This window comes from Lepidochelys kempii, chromosome 2 (assembly GCF_965140265.1).
Source record: "Lepidochelys kempii isolate rLepKem1 chromosome 2, rLepKem1.hap2, whole genome shotgun sequence".
NCBI classification, from domain to species: Eukaryota; Metazoa; Chordata; order Testudines; family Cheloniidae; genus Lepidochelys; species Lepidochelys kempii.
The window spans coordinates 148,853,939-148,869,625 of record NC_133257.1 but is presented as its reverse complement, the minus strand read 5'-3'; the positions used below and the strand labels follow the sequence as shown (position 1 = coordinate 148,869,625).

Genomic DNA, 15,687 nt, shown 5'->3' with positions numbered 1-15,687 from the left:
CCACTCAGCTAGTTCACAGCTGACTGGCTTTTTATAACAGTCAGACCCACTCAAGTCTCACCTGGAACAAAGCACTCCCAATTCACACTGTTCAAACAAAGAACCAGTCAAGCACACGGTCAAACTGTCCCCACAACAGAGACTCAGATACTCACCAACACAGCCTCCCTAATGCAGACCTTAGCGTACCTCCTCTCAGACAGATTCCAGGCAAACTCCCTCTGTTAGCCTCTCTGCTGTTCGCCACTCAGCTGGTTCGCAGGTCATGTCTTCCTCGCCCCCAAAACCTGCTTCCGTGTTGCCTCCCACTCCTTGGATGGAGTCAAAGCACAGGGTTGGGGTAGAATGGTATGCAACTCATCATAGAAGCGGCATGTCTTGGGCTGTGAACCGGAGTGGCCGTTTGCCTCTCTGGTTTTTTGGTAGGCTTGCCTGAGCGCCTTAATTTTCATGTGACACTGCTGTGGGTCCCTGTTATAGCCACCGTCCTTCATGCCATTAGAGATTATTTTGACATTTCATCTTTTCTAATGGAGTTCTGCCAGCATGGATTCGTCTCCCAGTACAGCGGTCAGATCCCGTACCTCCTGTTCGGTCCATGCTGGAGCTCTTCGGCGATTCTGGGACTGCATGGTCTCCTGTGATGATGAGCTCTGCATGGTGACCTGTGCAGGTGAGCTCGCCACTCTGGCCAAACAGGAAATGAGATTCAAAAGTCCGCAGGCTTTTTCCTGTATACCTGGCCAGTGCATCTGAGTTGAGAGCGCTGTCCAGAGCGGTTACAACTGAGCACTGTGGGATAGCTCCCGGAGGCCAATACTGTCGAATTGCATCCACAGTACCCAAATTTGACCCAGCAAGGCCAATTTCAGCGCTAATCCCCTCATCGGGGGTGGAGTAAAGAAATAAATTTTAAGAGCCCTTTAAGTCAAAAAAAAGGGCTTAGTCGTGTGGACAGGTGCAGGGTTAAATCAAGATAACGCTGCTAAATTCGACCTAAACTCATAGTGTAGACCAAGCCTGAGTTTATCAAAAAGAAGATTGAGAGATGACTTGATTGCAGTGTATAAGTACTTCCATGGGGAAAAAATAGCAGGTATTTAGAATATACCAAAGAGGTCTTTAATCTAAAAAAGAAAGGCCTAACAAAAACCAGTATCTGGAAGCCAAAGCCAGACAAATTCAAATTGGAAATAAAGCACAATTTTTTTAACAGTGAGGGTGACTAACCATTGGAAAAAACTATCAAGGGAAATGGTGTATTCTCCAGCTCTTCATGTCTTCAGATCATGACTGATTCATAGATACTAAGGTCAGAAGGGACCATTATGATCATCTAGTCTGACCTCCTGCACAACGCAGGCCGCAGAATCTCACCAAACCACTCCTGAAAAACCTCACCTATGTCTGAGCTATTGAAGTCCTCAAATCGTGGTTTAAAGACTTCAAGGAGCAGAGAATCCTCCAGCAAGTGACCTGTGCCCCATGCTACAGAGGAAGGCGAAAAACCTCCAGAGCCTCTTCCAATCTGCCCTGGAGGAAAATTCCTTCCCAACCCCAAATATGGCAATCAGCTAAACCTTGAGCGTATGGGCAAGATTCACCAGCCAGATACTAAAGAAAATTCTTTCCTGGGTAACTCAGATCCCACCCCATCTAACATCCCATCACAGGCCATTAGGCCTATTTACCATGAATATTTAAAGATCAGTTAATTACCAAAATCATGTAATGATTATCCTATCATACCTGGATCCTATCATACCTGGATACTTTTCTGGAACTTATGCTTTAGTTAAGCACAAGTTACTGGGATCAATATAGGGCTAACTGGATGAAATTTAAGCGCTTGTGGTACACAGGTCAGACTTGATGATCGAATGGGTCCCTACTGGCCTTAAACTCTGTGAGTCTGTGAAGCCTACTACAAAATTATTGTATAGTTCAATGTGGAAAAAAAATTCCATCTAGGCTTCACTACATTGTGCAAACCTATTAGAAGGCCTTATTCCCAAGATTTTGGACTGCAACTTTCAACTCAAGCTATTGAGCCTAATCATTGTTTCTATCAGGGTCCACTTAGTTGCAGTTTCAACATGCCATTTTCCAGTACACATTCATATAGTGTTCAACCTTTAAATTATTTCAGAATTTTTAAAAAGACTGCTCCATGCCTATCCCATAGTTTGTGAGCCCCCTGTTTCCTGGGACTTAAATGTAATTCTTATGGGCCTTATGGAACCTCAGTCCAAGTGCTCTCTCCACCAACTTCCTGGTGGTTATCACCTCAGCCAGGAATTGAGATTCCAAGCACTGATGGAAAACATACGGTCTTCCATGGGGATAAGGGGGTAGTGATACCCTCTCCTAAATTTCTTACCAAGGTGGTATCAGATTTTCATTTAAAACAAACCAACCTCCCCATTTTCTTCCCCAAACCACGCTTAAACTCAGGAGACCATGCCCAAACTCCATACCACACTCAAGATCCATACTTTAGATGTTTCCAGAATCCTTCTTTATTATTCAGCTAGGAAAATGTATTCAGGAAACCATTCTATTTATTTGTGGCATTGGGACGGTCTGTGAAAGGTCAGGCCCTCTCTTCCCAGAGATTATGCAAGTGCATCAAAATTTACCAACTAGCAGATACGCTGCTTCTCTCGGGTATTAGGGCCCACTCAACTAGAGACCAAGCAACCTCTGCCAAATGCCTAAGAAATATTCCTACATCAGAGACTTGGAGCTGAGCCCATATCTTTACTAAACACTGCACCCTGGATTTGGTTGCTTGATCAAGGACATGCCTGACTAATCTAATTGCCTTCTATGACAAGATAACTGGCTCTGTGGATGAGGGGAATGCAGTGGACGTGTTATTCCTGGACTTTAGCAAAGCTTTTGATATGGTCTCCCACACTATTCTTGCCAGCAAGTTAAAGTAGTATGGGCTGGATGAATAGACTATAAGGTGGATAGAATGCTGGCTAGATCGTCGGGCTCAACGGGTAGTGATTAATGGCTCCACGTCTAGTTGGCAGCCGATATCAAGCGGAGTGCCCCAAGGGTCGGTCCTGGGGCCGGGTTCGTTCAATATCTTCATTAATGACCTGGAGGATGGCGTGGACTGCACCCTCAGCAAGTTTGCAGAGACACTAAACTGGGAGGAGTGGTAGATATGCTGGAGGGTAGGATAGGATACAGAGGGCCCTAGACAAATTAGAGGATTGGGCCAAAAGAAATCTGATGAGGTTCAACAAGGACAAGTGCAGAGTCCTGCATTTAGGATGGAAGAATCCCATGCACCACTACAGACTAGGGACAGAATGGCTAGGCAGCAGTTCTGCAGAAAAGGACCTAGGGGTTACAGTGGATGAGAAGCTGGATATGAGTCAACAATGTGCCCTTGTTGCCAAGAAGGCTAATGGCATTTTGGGCTGTATAAGTAGGGGCATTGCCAGCAGATCGAGGGACATGATTGTTCCCCTCTATTCGACATTGGTGAGTCCTCATCTGGAGTACTGTGTCCAGTGTTGGGCCCCACGCTACAAGAAGGATGTGAAAAAATTGGAAAGCATCCAGCGGAGGGCAACAAAAATGATTAGGGGACTGGAACACATGAGTTATGAGGAGAGGCTGAGGGAACTGTGATTATTTAGTCTGCAGAAGAGAAGAATAAGGGGGGATTTGATAGCTGCTTTCAACTACCTGAAAGAGGGTTCCAAAGAGGATCAATCTAGACTGTTCTCAGTGGTAGCTGATGACAGAACGAGGAGTAATGGTCTCAAGTTGCAGTGGGGGAGATTTAGGTTGGATATTGGGAAAAACTTTTTCACTAGGAGGGTGGTGAAGCACTGGAATGTGTTACCTAGGGAAGTGGTGGAATCTCCTTCCTTTGAGATTTTTAAGGTCAGGCTGGACAACGCCCTGGCTGGGCCGATTTAGTTGGGGATTGTTCCTGCTTTGAGCAGGGGGTTGGACTAGATGACCTTCTGAGATCCCTTCCAACTCTGATATTCTATGATCAGATGCCAAAGTTGGGAGTGCATTTCTGCAATCCTTATTTTGATAACTGTAGGTATGACTCCTTAGATCCCTTTATTAATCTGGCAACTACTAGCTCATAACCATTCATCGTTCTAGGCTTTGTCTGTGTGAATCTCACTTATGGTAATTTAACTTTTGTTTTTTGAGGTGTTTTTTTTCCATCTGAGTCCCATGACCTGCCCTCATCCCTGCTCCATCAGAGTCCATTTCTTCTGGGATTATGAATTAGCATGCGTAAGGGCCACTCTACCATATATGCCCTTGGATCAGAGGGCATGTGGACATGCAGGGGGCTGGTCAAAAAATTCCAATCATACATGTGAGGCACATGCACTCCATAAGTGGGACATAGACAAAATATCTCTAAGAACAAGTTACTGCAAGATAAGTAAGCATTCAGCCTCATAAAGCCTCTCTTTCTACTTTTGCCTTTCCACACTTTGCTATGAGTGCTAGCAATAAAATTAAAGCAATTATATCTAAAGTGCTCTGTGTAGGTGATTCATAAATTGAGGTATAGGTCAATTTTATTCCCTTTTAAGAACAGGACGAGCAGAGTGGACAACACAGAAGACTGAAGAGATAGGTGGGATGACTTTGAAACCCCTCCCCCAATTCAAGAAAAAGTGGCATGTATGGCCTTCTATGCTGCAGAATGAAGGGGACTCCTGCAAATTTTGACTGCAACAATGGGACTGCTGTTCTTTTAGTTTCTTCTCGTGTTCTCTTGCCTTCTTTCGCATTACATAAGTCCTATCTTCCATGTGTCATATTATGCCATCTGTATAAGATTTCAGGATTGTCACTCTGTCTCTGAAGCCAGTTATCTGTCAGTTAGTGTGAAGCAATGGAAATAGCTACAGGGATGGCTGAGCTCTTTTTGTTCAGATATCACCAGGTTCAATCATCACTGGGTTTCATAGTCTATTACTGTCCGATTTTTAAGTTCTCGGACATGTTGACTTTAAATTCTTGCAGTGTACAGGTACAGAAAGGCCATGCCAAGAGTCCTAGACTCTTGTGATATCAGAGGTAACTCAGCCAGGCACCACCCTTATTCTGTAGTTAATTTGCAGGCAGCAATCTCATTGGTTGTATGAGGAAAACTGCACAGATGGTTGATTACTTGGCCCAGCTGCCACACCCATGTGTCCACCTGCACAAGCAACACAAATCTCCCAGCATAACGCCCCCGGACACAAATCAACACAATCACACACATAGCAACACAACTAGCCTACACAATAACCACAAACATGCATGCCCCTCACCACAGCAGACACTCCTCATTCACCATCCACACAACTGTTCCAACACAATCCCCCAAGACACAAATCAACAATCACCCACACAGCAACACAGCCAGCACACACAATAACCCCAAACATCACTCTGAAACCTAGAATATCTGAGTCACTGTGAAGTGATAGAGACAGCTACAAGCATGTTTGAGTGCTCTTTGTGTTTAGAATATCACCAAATTCGTTTATCACTGGAATTCATAGTCTGTGAACTTCCAATTTTTAAGTTCTCGGCCATTTTCAGATTTTTTTACTCGCATGAATATGAATTATACCTGTGTGACAGCTTTCGGCTACTAGTATTCTTGTAACTATCACATTTGTTGAGTGTAGTAAATGGTTCTGGTTCTGAAGGATTAGTTAATGTATAATAAAATTATTTATTTTAAATATGTGATTGCATTTAGTAAGAATTTTTTTAAAACTCTGTTTTAAATAGATGTTCTAGGCAGAATGAGGTTTTTCAATTGATTAGGGAAACTGTGAGGATGAGTTTGAGTGTCCAGTCTTTGCTACCAGATGATATCAGTGCAATGAAAGACTGTTCTTTGGTTGGGATTTTTTGTTTGTTTTTTACCCAGTCATGCCACAATGTACAGCTACTCCAAATAATTTTTCCAGAATATTTTTTTTGTGAAGAGATTTTGTTTCCACTAGAGACTTCAGAATATGTTTAAATTCACTTCTTGGCCTCAGTTGAATACAGTCATTGCTTGGGGACTTTGGAGGCAGGAGGGAAAAATTCAGAATCAAATACACATTTTAAAAGGATAGAATACATTTTTCAATGCATGACATAGGGCCAGATTGTGAGGTGCTGAACATCATCTTCTATTTCAGTCACAGGATTAAGGTCTGAGAGAGGACCTGTGCTTGTAAAATGTAAGATAAAACATGGAACAAAATATAACTGGCCATATTGTAACTGGATTGCAAAGGAAGGTGCAGGGATAGACTTGGTAAAATCACTCACCCTTTTAAACACCCATTCAAAGACTATCCAGTGCTCACCTAAGCAAAATGACTTCCCCCTCCACTAAGGACACATATCACCCCAAATGGGGTAAGGAAAAGAGGCTATTGCCACCTTCTGGTTCCATGCCAATCCAGATGCACATGGGGGAGCAGTTTGCACCTCTCTGCAGCTGTAGCATGTGTAGTGAAGACACACTATGCCAATGGGAGAGCGCTTTCCCATCAGCATAATTACTCCACCTCAGCAAGAAGCAGAAGCTATGTCGGCAGGAGAGCATCTACCACCAACATAATGCTGGTGTGGACAGCACAAAACTTGTGTTGCTCAGGGGATGGGCTTTTTCACATCCCTGAGAGACATAAGTTATATTGAGTTAGGCTGTAGGGTAGACCTGCCCTAAAGAATAGTGCAGCCCTTGCACGCCTAGCACTCCAGGGAAATGAAGCACAATCCTTCCCCAAGCTTTTCTGGAATGGTGCAGTGATCAGACATATTCAAGCACTATTAATATAGCATGTTTGTATGTAAAATACTATGAGGTATAGTGTGAATATAGCAATTGCTACAATTTGCACTTTACTTCCTCCAAAGTCAGCGTCCTTTACGATGTGAAAATTTCTTCTTATGACTTGAGCTCTCCAAGGTATTTTACAGTTCCAGTCATGTCTGAGTAAATATCAGCACAACACTTAGTGGCAAGGTGCCAGCGGCAGATTCATTAATACAAAACAGAAGCTTTTTTGGCATAAAAAGGAAATCCTTTTTCACAAAGAGGTCTTGTTTGTTTCCTTTGCATCAGCACATCAAGGGACAAAATGAAAAATCGGCTTTTCACAATGAGGAAAACTGTACTTACAAAGTGAAATGTTTTAGTTGAATTAGTAAATGAATACATTATTTTTTAATACACCTTTTTACTAAAGGTCCAGTTGTGGGAGGCTGGATATTGAAAGAGGAGGAGGACAATAGTGACAGTTTTCCTCTCGTAGAAGAGAATTATCAGTGAAATATGAATTGCTCTAAGTATGCAAAAGTTAGATGGTCTTTGTTTTAGTGGTAGTAGCTTCCATGTAACACAAATGTCTGTTTTTAGATGACTTCTACAGATATACAGAAATGTATCCAGACTTTGCAGAAGAGTATCTGTACCATGATCAGATGGAAGTTGAGAATTGTTTGAAGACTTCTCTTCCAGCCCCTAATGGATTCTGTACTGACTTCAGCCCCGAAAATGCTGATGATAAAAAGAATCCCCTGCAGAAGAAACTGAATTAAAACTGCAGACATCCTACTCCTCTCCTGGTGAGAGGAATATTTCCTTTCCTGGAATCTTCATAGTCACTCCAACTATACAGCAACTATAACTTTTGTGTGTGAAAGATTTACTACCTTAATACTGTTCTTTAATTCCCACATGCTGTATTTATCAATATCTTCAAGCTTAATTGTCAGGAGATGGGTTTTATTTTCTTTTTTTTTTTCAGAAAGGTCTTTGCAAGCCAAGAATATGATGTGCTTCATTATTAATGTGCATACTTAAAGGGAAGCTACATATTTATTTATATTTGATTGGTTAGTTTCATGTACAGAATGTTGCACAAAGTGTGCATGTGTAAAGAATTGGAGCTAATATGGTGGTGAGTGCACTTTGGTGATGTTTTTTCCCTATTTAGGAAGGTGTTTATTTAGGGCCAGATCTGCTGTCCTTATTCACATAGCAGTGTCACTGACTTCAGTAGGATTATTCTCATGAGAAAAGCAAGCACATTTTGGCCCCTTGTGTTGGTTTCAGTAAATAGTGCAAGAAACAATTATGAAAAAAAAATTTTTTTGACCAAGGATTACTTGCTTTTTATTTTTGTTGTTAAATCATAAAGTTGTCTCGGTCTTTCAGTTCATTACAGGGTAGAATCAAAAGGGAAGGGGCTTTAGCTCCCATACATTTATTCTCATATACTTATCTGCAGACCACAGTGAAATATGGAATGCTTTCAAAACAGACATGATATGTCTATGTGTACAAATGTGTGGCAAACAAACCATGCTCTCCATGCTTTTCTGTAAAATTATTCAAACATTTCCACTTATTAATTATATGAGGAATTTATTATAAACTAATCCCTTATGTATTTAATTTAGATATTAACCAGGAATCACACAGGTGCAGCTTCTTTGGTAAAAATCTGATGACAGATACACGTGCACATGTGTGCATATACAGTCAAATACATATTGTAATGTGGAATAAAGATTTTTATCAGCATTAATCTGGAAAGATTGCATTAGTTAGGAGTGGCAAAGCCATAAGTGAGTTATATAAGACATCCCAAAGGAATGCCTTAAAACTTTATATTACTATGGTATATATTCTGTATGATGCAGATGTTACCCCAAAAAAATTAGGAATGTTTTACAGAAGTTTTAAAAAATGTTAATGGCACTATTTCTTATTTCTTTCCTTTTGTAAATCTAGGTACTTTAGTTACAAGGAATAAAACTGAGCAGGGCTCAGAAGGAGAGAGACATCAAAACTAATATAAAAAACTTCCCAAAATTATGTAGTTTTTCTGAATATAAAAGTCTCAGAACTTGAAAGCCCAAAATGTGCCTTTAAGGGCTAGAAGTAATGCTGGCTCCCAATGGGACCAAAGGAATTTCTCTCCTTCTGAATGGTAAAAATTCTTAATCCTGCATGGTTAGTAACCCCATTACTAACCCTGTAGAGCTGCACTATATCAGACTTCAAAACTCAGGCATTTTTATAATTAGAAAAGCAGACACTGACTTAGGATTTGAATCTTATCCATCCTTGGCCAACAAACAGTGCTAATTTCAGGCCATGAGTGGAGAGGGGAGAGAGAAGGAGGAGGAAGTCTTTCTCTGGCTGGTTGGTTTTTAAAAATGGCAGTTGCTTGAAACTGGTTAAGGTTTAGAATGTGTCCTGGAGAGACATATTAACTTGTAGAGGGCAGATGATTTCATTAAAAGTAAGTAATCAATAAATTAGTGCACATATATATGCAAATTATCATACATGTAGCACATTGTTGTGTATAGTATGCTACATACTACACACACCATACAGTAGAACTTCAGAGTTCTAAACACCAGAATTACAAACTGACCCATCAACCACACACCTCATCTGGAATCAGAAGTACGCAATCAGGCAGCAACAGAGACAAAACAAAACAGTACAGTACTGTGTTAAACGTAAACTACTAAAAAGAAAGGGAAAGTTTAAAAAAAAAGATTTGACAAGGTAAGGAAACTGTGCTTATTTCACTTAAATTAAGATGGTAAAAAGCAGCATTTTTCTTCTGCATAGTAAAGTTTCAAAGCTGTATTAGGTCAATGTTCAGCTATAAACTTTTGAAAGAACAACCATAATGTTTTGTTCAGAGTTATGAACATTTCAGAGCCACAAACAGCCTCCATTCACAAGGTGTTTGTAACGCTGAAGTTCTCCTGTATATATGGAGGTACTCTCTCTATGTGGTATATTGTGTAATAATATGTAAAATTAACATAATATTAATTAATGCCTAACCTACATGTTGTTTACTTCTTCTCCTCCTCCCCCTCCCACCCACAACCCCAGGACTTGCTCTAACATTATAAATTTCTGAGCAGCTTCAAACAGTCACCATTTTTAAAAGGAAATTAACCTGACAGAAATTTTTTTCCTTGTTTTCCCCAAATAGGAAATTTACCAACACCCTGAAACCACAGTGGACTGAGAAACACAGTGAACAGTATTCAGTCCTGGAATACTGTTAGATTTAAGATCCAGTAACTTGCAGCAAAACAGGGCTAAAAATGGGAGTTTTTAGATGCTTGGAAAATATTGAAATTTTGACATTTTTAGGTATAATACAAGAAAAAATATTCTGGGTTAATTTTAGATATTTTGGCACCTGCTGGCACTCTTACATTTGGGCTCATGCTATCTGCAGCACCTAGATTTACAGGTGGAGGACTATAAAAAAGTTCCAATAATTTTAATCTAAAATTGTTTCTCTGTGACACATATGAGATATACAGAATACATGGTGCAATGAGGTTTAACATTTTTATCAGGAGTCATTTGTGATGACCTGCATAAATTGCTTATTGCTTTTCCTGTTGTTAGTAATACTGCCATCCTATTCTTATACCAATAAAGCCCATATAGCAGACTAAATGATCATATATTATGTACTGAAGATAGCTATAGACTCAGCCAAAGATTCATTAATCTGAAGTTCTATAACAAACCTTTTTGGAAAAACCCTGAAAACAAACAAACAAACAACAACAAAAAAAACACTTGTAAAAAAAATGTAAAACTTTAGAAACCCAAGCCATCCAAAGATTCCACTTCTAACCTCTCCACCCCTGAAAAACATTAGAAGGTATAGAAATGCTTAGTGGAGATCTCCCAAAGAATCTTAACTCTAGCCCTCTACTGTTACCAACTTCCATATTCCAGCCTTCCTTCTTTCCTTACATACCTGCCATGTAAGATGTGATCTCTTAATTAGTGCTTTTTCCTGAAAGTTTAATTAAAATTTTCATTTTTGTAAAGACTTTTAAAAGTCTATAGTCTGTGTCTGTGATTCTTACATTTGGAACTGCCAATATAACATGGATTGTATAGTCTTGGTTTTATAGATCTAATGCCAAGAATGATTCTTCACCACTAAAGTCATTGATCTTTCCCTTTTATTTCCCTAAGTAAGGGTTAGAGGCCGAGGGAGTAGGGCTAGATACATAAAGGAACGCCTAAATTTTAGGCCCCTTGAAAATCACAGGAACATCACTGCACTTTGCAAAGTCTGATTTAGGTGGTTAGGCTCTCTATACAGTGCACAGGGAGATCTACAAAAGCCAGCATACTAGCTAGGAAGTGATCTAAGCTAGTCAGCGGGAGATGCCAATGACAGAGGTGTGTCCTAAAACCCACTCCTCTCATGGAGATAGGCAACTGAACCCAGGCTACCGGGAGGCAGGTTTAGGTTGGATATTAGGAAAAACTTTTTCACTAGGAGGGTGGTGAAACACTGGAATGCATTGCCTAGGGAGGTGGTGGAATCTCCTTCCTTAGAAGTTTTTAAGGTCAGGCTTGACAGAGCCCTGGCTGGGATGATTTAATTGGGTATGGGTCCTGCTTTTGAGCAGGGGGTTGGACTAGATGACCTCCTGAGGTCCCTTCCAACCCTGATATTCTATGATTCTATGAGGCACCTATGTCTGCTAGTGATTCACAACTGGGAACTCCTATCTTGGAGTCAAGCAGCTTAGGCACATATGGTATTGCTTGTGAGAATTAGCTAAGCACCTGCTTCACTCCACCCAAAACATACCACATGTGTGTTGCCGTCACCACCACTCATTTTATAACTTGGAATGTGGGAGACACATGTTCAATTCCCTCATTCGCCATGCGGGGAGAAGGGGAGAACGAAGTTGCCTACCTCCCAAGGGAGTGCTCTAACTACTGAGTTACAGAATATTCTTATGTGGGGTTCCATCAGTCTCTCCTGGTGAAGTTATTCCATATTGGATAAATATTTAGTGGGCCAGAGAGTGAGAGAATGACTCTATAGTCTGCTGGTTAGGGTAACCATTTAGGAGGTGGGATAGCCAGGGTCCAGTCCGCCTGCTCCCAATGACTCTAATTATTTATACAGTGGAACAACTTTACCAGCAGAGATTGAGGGATCCCTGCATCAGACTCTCCCATAGCTCAGATGTTAGATCACTCTTCTGTTCAGATCTTTCTCCCAGTCTAGCAAAGGGAAGAAAGAAAGGGAATCCTGGGCCTCCCAGATGAGTGCTCTAACTACTGAGATAAAAGTTATAAGTTTACCTCTACTAGCCAGATTTTGAATGGGATCTGATCCAGTAGGCAGCTTCTGAGTACACCTATGTGATCAGGCCCTGCACAAAAATTTAGGCAGATAAACCCCTATCTTCCCCATTTTCTGAATTGCTCTGCAGCTTAGGCAGGCTATAGGCATCTAGATGCCTAGAGGGAGGCAGCAGTGCTTATGGCCAGAGGCAGAAACTTAGGCTGCTAGGAAACTTTTACCCTGAAAATATAGGCCCTGAGTGAATTTAGGTGTCTAGAGGATTTAGTGGGAGTTTTGTGAATTGTAGTAGAGCCTAAAACTTGGATTTAGGTGCCTAAACCCAGGCATAGGCACCTAAATCAGGTTTAGGCACCAAAGTACCTTTGTGAATCTAATCCTCTGTATCTGTAGGAAGATGAGCTCTGTGGCTAATCACACATAATGGCTTACATATTAACTTCAGGGAACAGTGGACTATATTTATAGTTTATGTCGTCCTGAAGTCAGTGATGTAAACAGATCCCGTTTATCTTTGAATAGTACTTTATGTAATCAGTGGGGACCAGATTCTATCACCCCTAATTATGTTGACTAATTCTTCACTCCACATGCAATCCCACTAATATCAATGGGATTACATACAGAGCAAACTACTACTCATTGTAAGGTTGATATAATGTGGTCCTGCAAGATTAAAAGTGGAGTAATCTAGTAAGAAATGTTCTTTATTGTTGGAGTCACTGATTACCTATCTGCTCATGGAAATAATTTTGTATCTAAATTTCCCTTTGTTTTGATGAGGATGGTTTGGTTAAAGTTATTGGACGGATGACTTTAAAGAGGTATTTCTATACCTTCCACTGATTTTTTTTTTTAATGGAATCTTAACTTGGGATCTTTCCAAGGATTCCAAAGTTTAGGGCTTTTTTTAAAATGGTAACTTTATTGGTCTGTTCAATCGGAACTTCAGGTTAAGATTTTGTCTGACAATTTCCTTAGATTTTTTTTTTTAAGTTAAAATGCTATGGGGAGCGAGGACTTCAGCAGACCTATCATTCTACATAGGAATGGATCCCAATCATTCCCCTTTTTGGCCTTCCTCTTTATCTTTCTCCTCTCACTCTTTTGTGCTCATCACTTTACTAACTGAATAATTATGCACGTAAAGTAACCAAAGTTATATGTGGTATTCTCACATAATACCTTTGGAAGCCACAATTAGGGGCTGCATTAACTTTCTGGTAAATTCCCCATGGCATTGGTTGGGGCACAGTGTGCATCCCCCTTCTGTCCCCTCCACCACATTTAGAGAGAGCGCGTATGCCATGTAAGATATGCCATGTAAGGTATGGAGGAAACCAACCATATCTTTCACTGCAAGCAGTTCTACCCCACATGTGGATCTTGTTACATTATGTACTTGTAATAGACTATATTGGCCACAGCAAATGTTTATTCTTCCAAATTTTATAAAGTTGCAAGAAATTCCTGAGCATGCCTTTTTGAAAGATCAGTTTGTAAACTAAATCAGAAATTCTCTCATACCATAGAATTTCCAATGTATGTTATAATCATTAGTCAGAATTTTGTTTCTCTATGCTCAAAGGGAGTACAGTCTTCTGTCACTGCCATGTTTACTAATTCCATTATAAAATTCTCTATTCATGAGCCACAAAATTATTCCTATGGGGAAACAACTGGGTGATAGGGAACTGATTTGCTTCCTCTCAGGAGGCAAAATAACTACCAAGAGAAGTAAATAAAACTAATGGTTTTGCTTGTAGTAGTAGAGCAAGATCTCAGTTCATATTTAGTGCTTATCACATTTGTAAACTGATTCATCCCCAGAGTTGGTCGAAATTACACATAAATAAGTTTTCACATTGTTCACTTCATAGAAGCATGTAGTAGATATGCTTCTGAAGAAAAAATGGTGGCATTTTAATGTTTTCTTGAAGTAGTTCTAGTAAATATTACAAACAATAAATGTAGAGGTTGCCTTGATCAAGAAAGTCAAGTGATCTCTATATTTGGTTAAGGCAGAATCTGTACTGGATCACCTTTGGTAATCTCATCATTAAAAGGATTTTCACAAATTATGCTATCATATATTAAGTACAGCACTAATTTCCCATCTTTTCATGTGCTGTAATATTTATACTGCTTACTGTATTTTTTACTCCATGCATCTGATGAAGTGGGTTTTAGCCTACGAAAGCTTATGCCCAAATAAATTTGTTACTCTCTAAGGTGGCGCAAGGACTCCTTGTTGTTTATGTTAAAACTGTAATTTTATTACACCAAAATACTAAATATTTCTATAATTAAAACACTATTTTTGCCCCACGCCATGGAAATAAAAAAGAATTTTTAATTTTCTGTCCCAAGAGACTTACTGATCACTTGATTTTCTTTTTCTTCTAATCTGTAGTGACTATAAGAACATACAATACATATTAGATTCAGCTCAAATGTGACTAATGTACTGAAAAGAATGCTTAAGACCTCAAAAGCAATATTGAACATAGCAATTACTGTGCAGCTCTCCTTATCTACCTATCTGTATTATCATTTTCTATAGAGCACATTAGACTAATATCTAAAGTGCTGTGAAGCTAGGTTTTTTTAACAAAAGTTTATTTTTTGTAAACATATCAGTTATGGTATGGAAGCTTTAACATATAGTTGGGTCTTCAGCATGCTCTATAATAGGTCAAGACTTTGACTATCTTTAATCTTCTCAGGTTGCCCATTCCATTAAAAAAAAACCCTTTCAGCTGACATCATGGTACTTCCAGCTTCCATGTACTTTGCCTGTATTTTGTTAGTTGCATCAGCCTAGAGAACCACAGCTGTCTTGGCAGGTTGTGGATGGAAAGGCAGCTACTGATGTACTAGGGTCCTGCTCCATTCATGGCTTTGAAGATGAGGACCCAGGCTTTTAATTTAATCAGAAATTATGGTTGAGCTAATGTAGGATGCAGAGTTCAGGGATGATTTGCTCTAGGACCCAGATTTTTAAAGGTATTTAGGTGCCTGAGTCTCATTTGACTGTTTTGAGAATCACAGTCAGGTATAATGTGTTTCAGTATTCAGCTTTCAGAGTGGTAGCCAAGTTAGTCTGTACCAGCAAAAAGAACAAGGAGTACTTGTGGCACCTTAGAGATTAACAAATTTATTTGAGCATAAGCTTTCGTGGGCTAAAGCCCACTTCATCAGGTGCACGCAGTGGAAAATACAGTAGGAAGATATATATATTTACAGAGAACATAAAAAATGTGGATTGCCATACCAACCCTATCGATTAGTCTCGAAGATATATATATATCTTCCTACTGTATTTTCCAGTGCATGCATCTGATGAAGTGGGCTTTAGCCCACGAAAGCTTATGCTCAAATAAATTTGTCTCTAAGGTGCCACAAGTACTCCTCGTTCTTTTAGTATTCAGTTTGGAGGTGATAAACACATGAACCAAGATTTTTGAAAACTAGAGTCTAAAGTTGTGGTTCTAAATCCATATTTAGACAC

At 39.9% G+C, this 15,687-nt stretch overlaps 1 protein-coding gene across 1 annotated transcript in view; it reads left to right on the top strand.

The window, feature by feature from the left end:
- LPCAT1 (lysophosphatidylcholine acyltransferase 1) overlaps positions 1-15,326 on the top strand; it is a 178,638-nt gene extending 163,312 nt beyond the window's left edge. The window contains exon 14 of the mRNA XM_073332457.1: positions 7,418-15,326. Coding sequence (XP_073188558.1) covers positions 7,418-7,599 — 182 coding nt within the window. The 3' untranslated portion in view covers positions 7,600-15,326. The remainder of the gene's footprint in view (positions 1-7,417) is intronic.
- Positions 15,327-15,687: the final 361 nt, after the last annotated feature.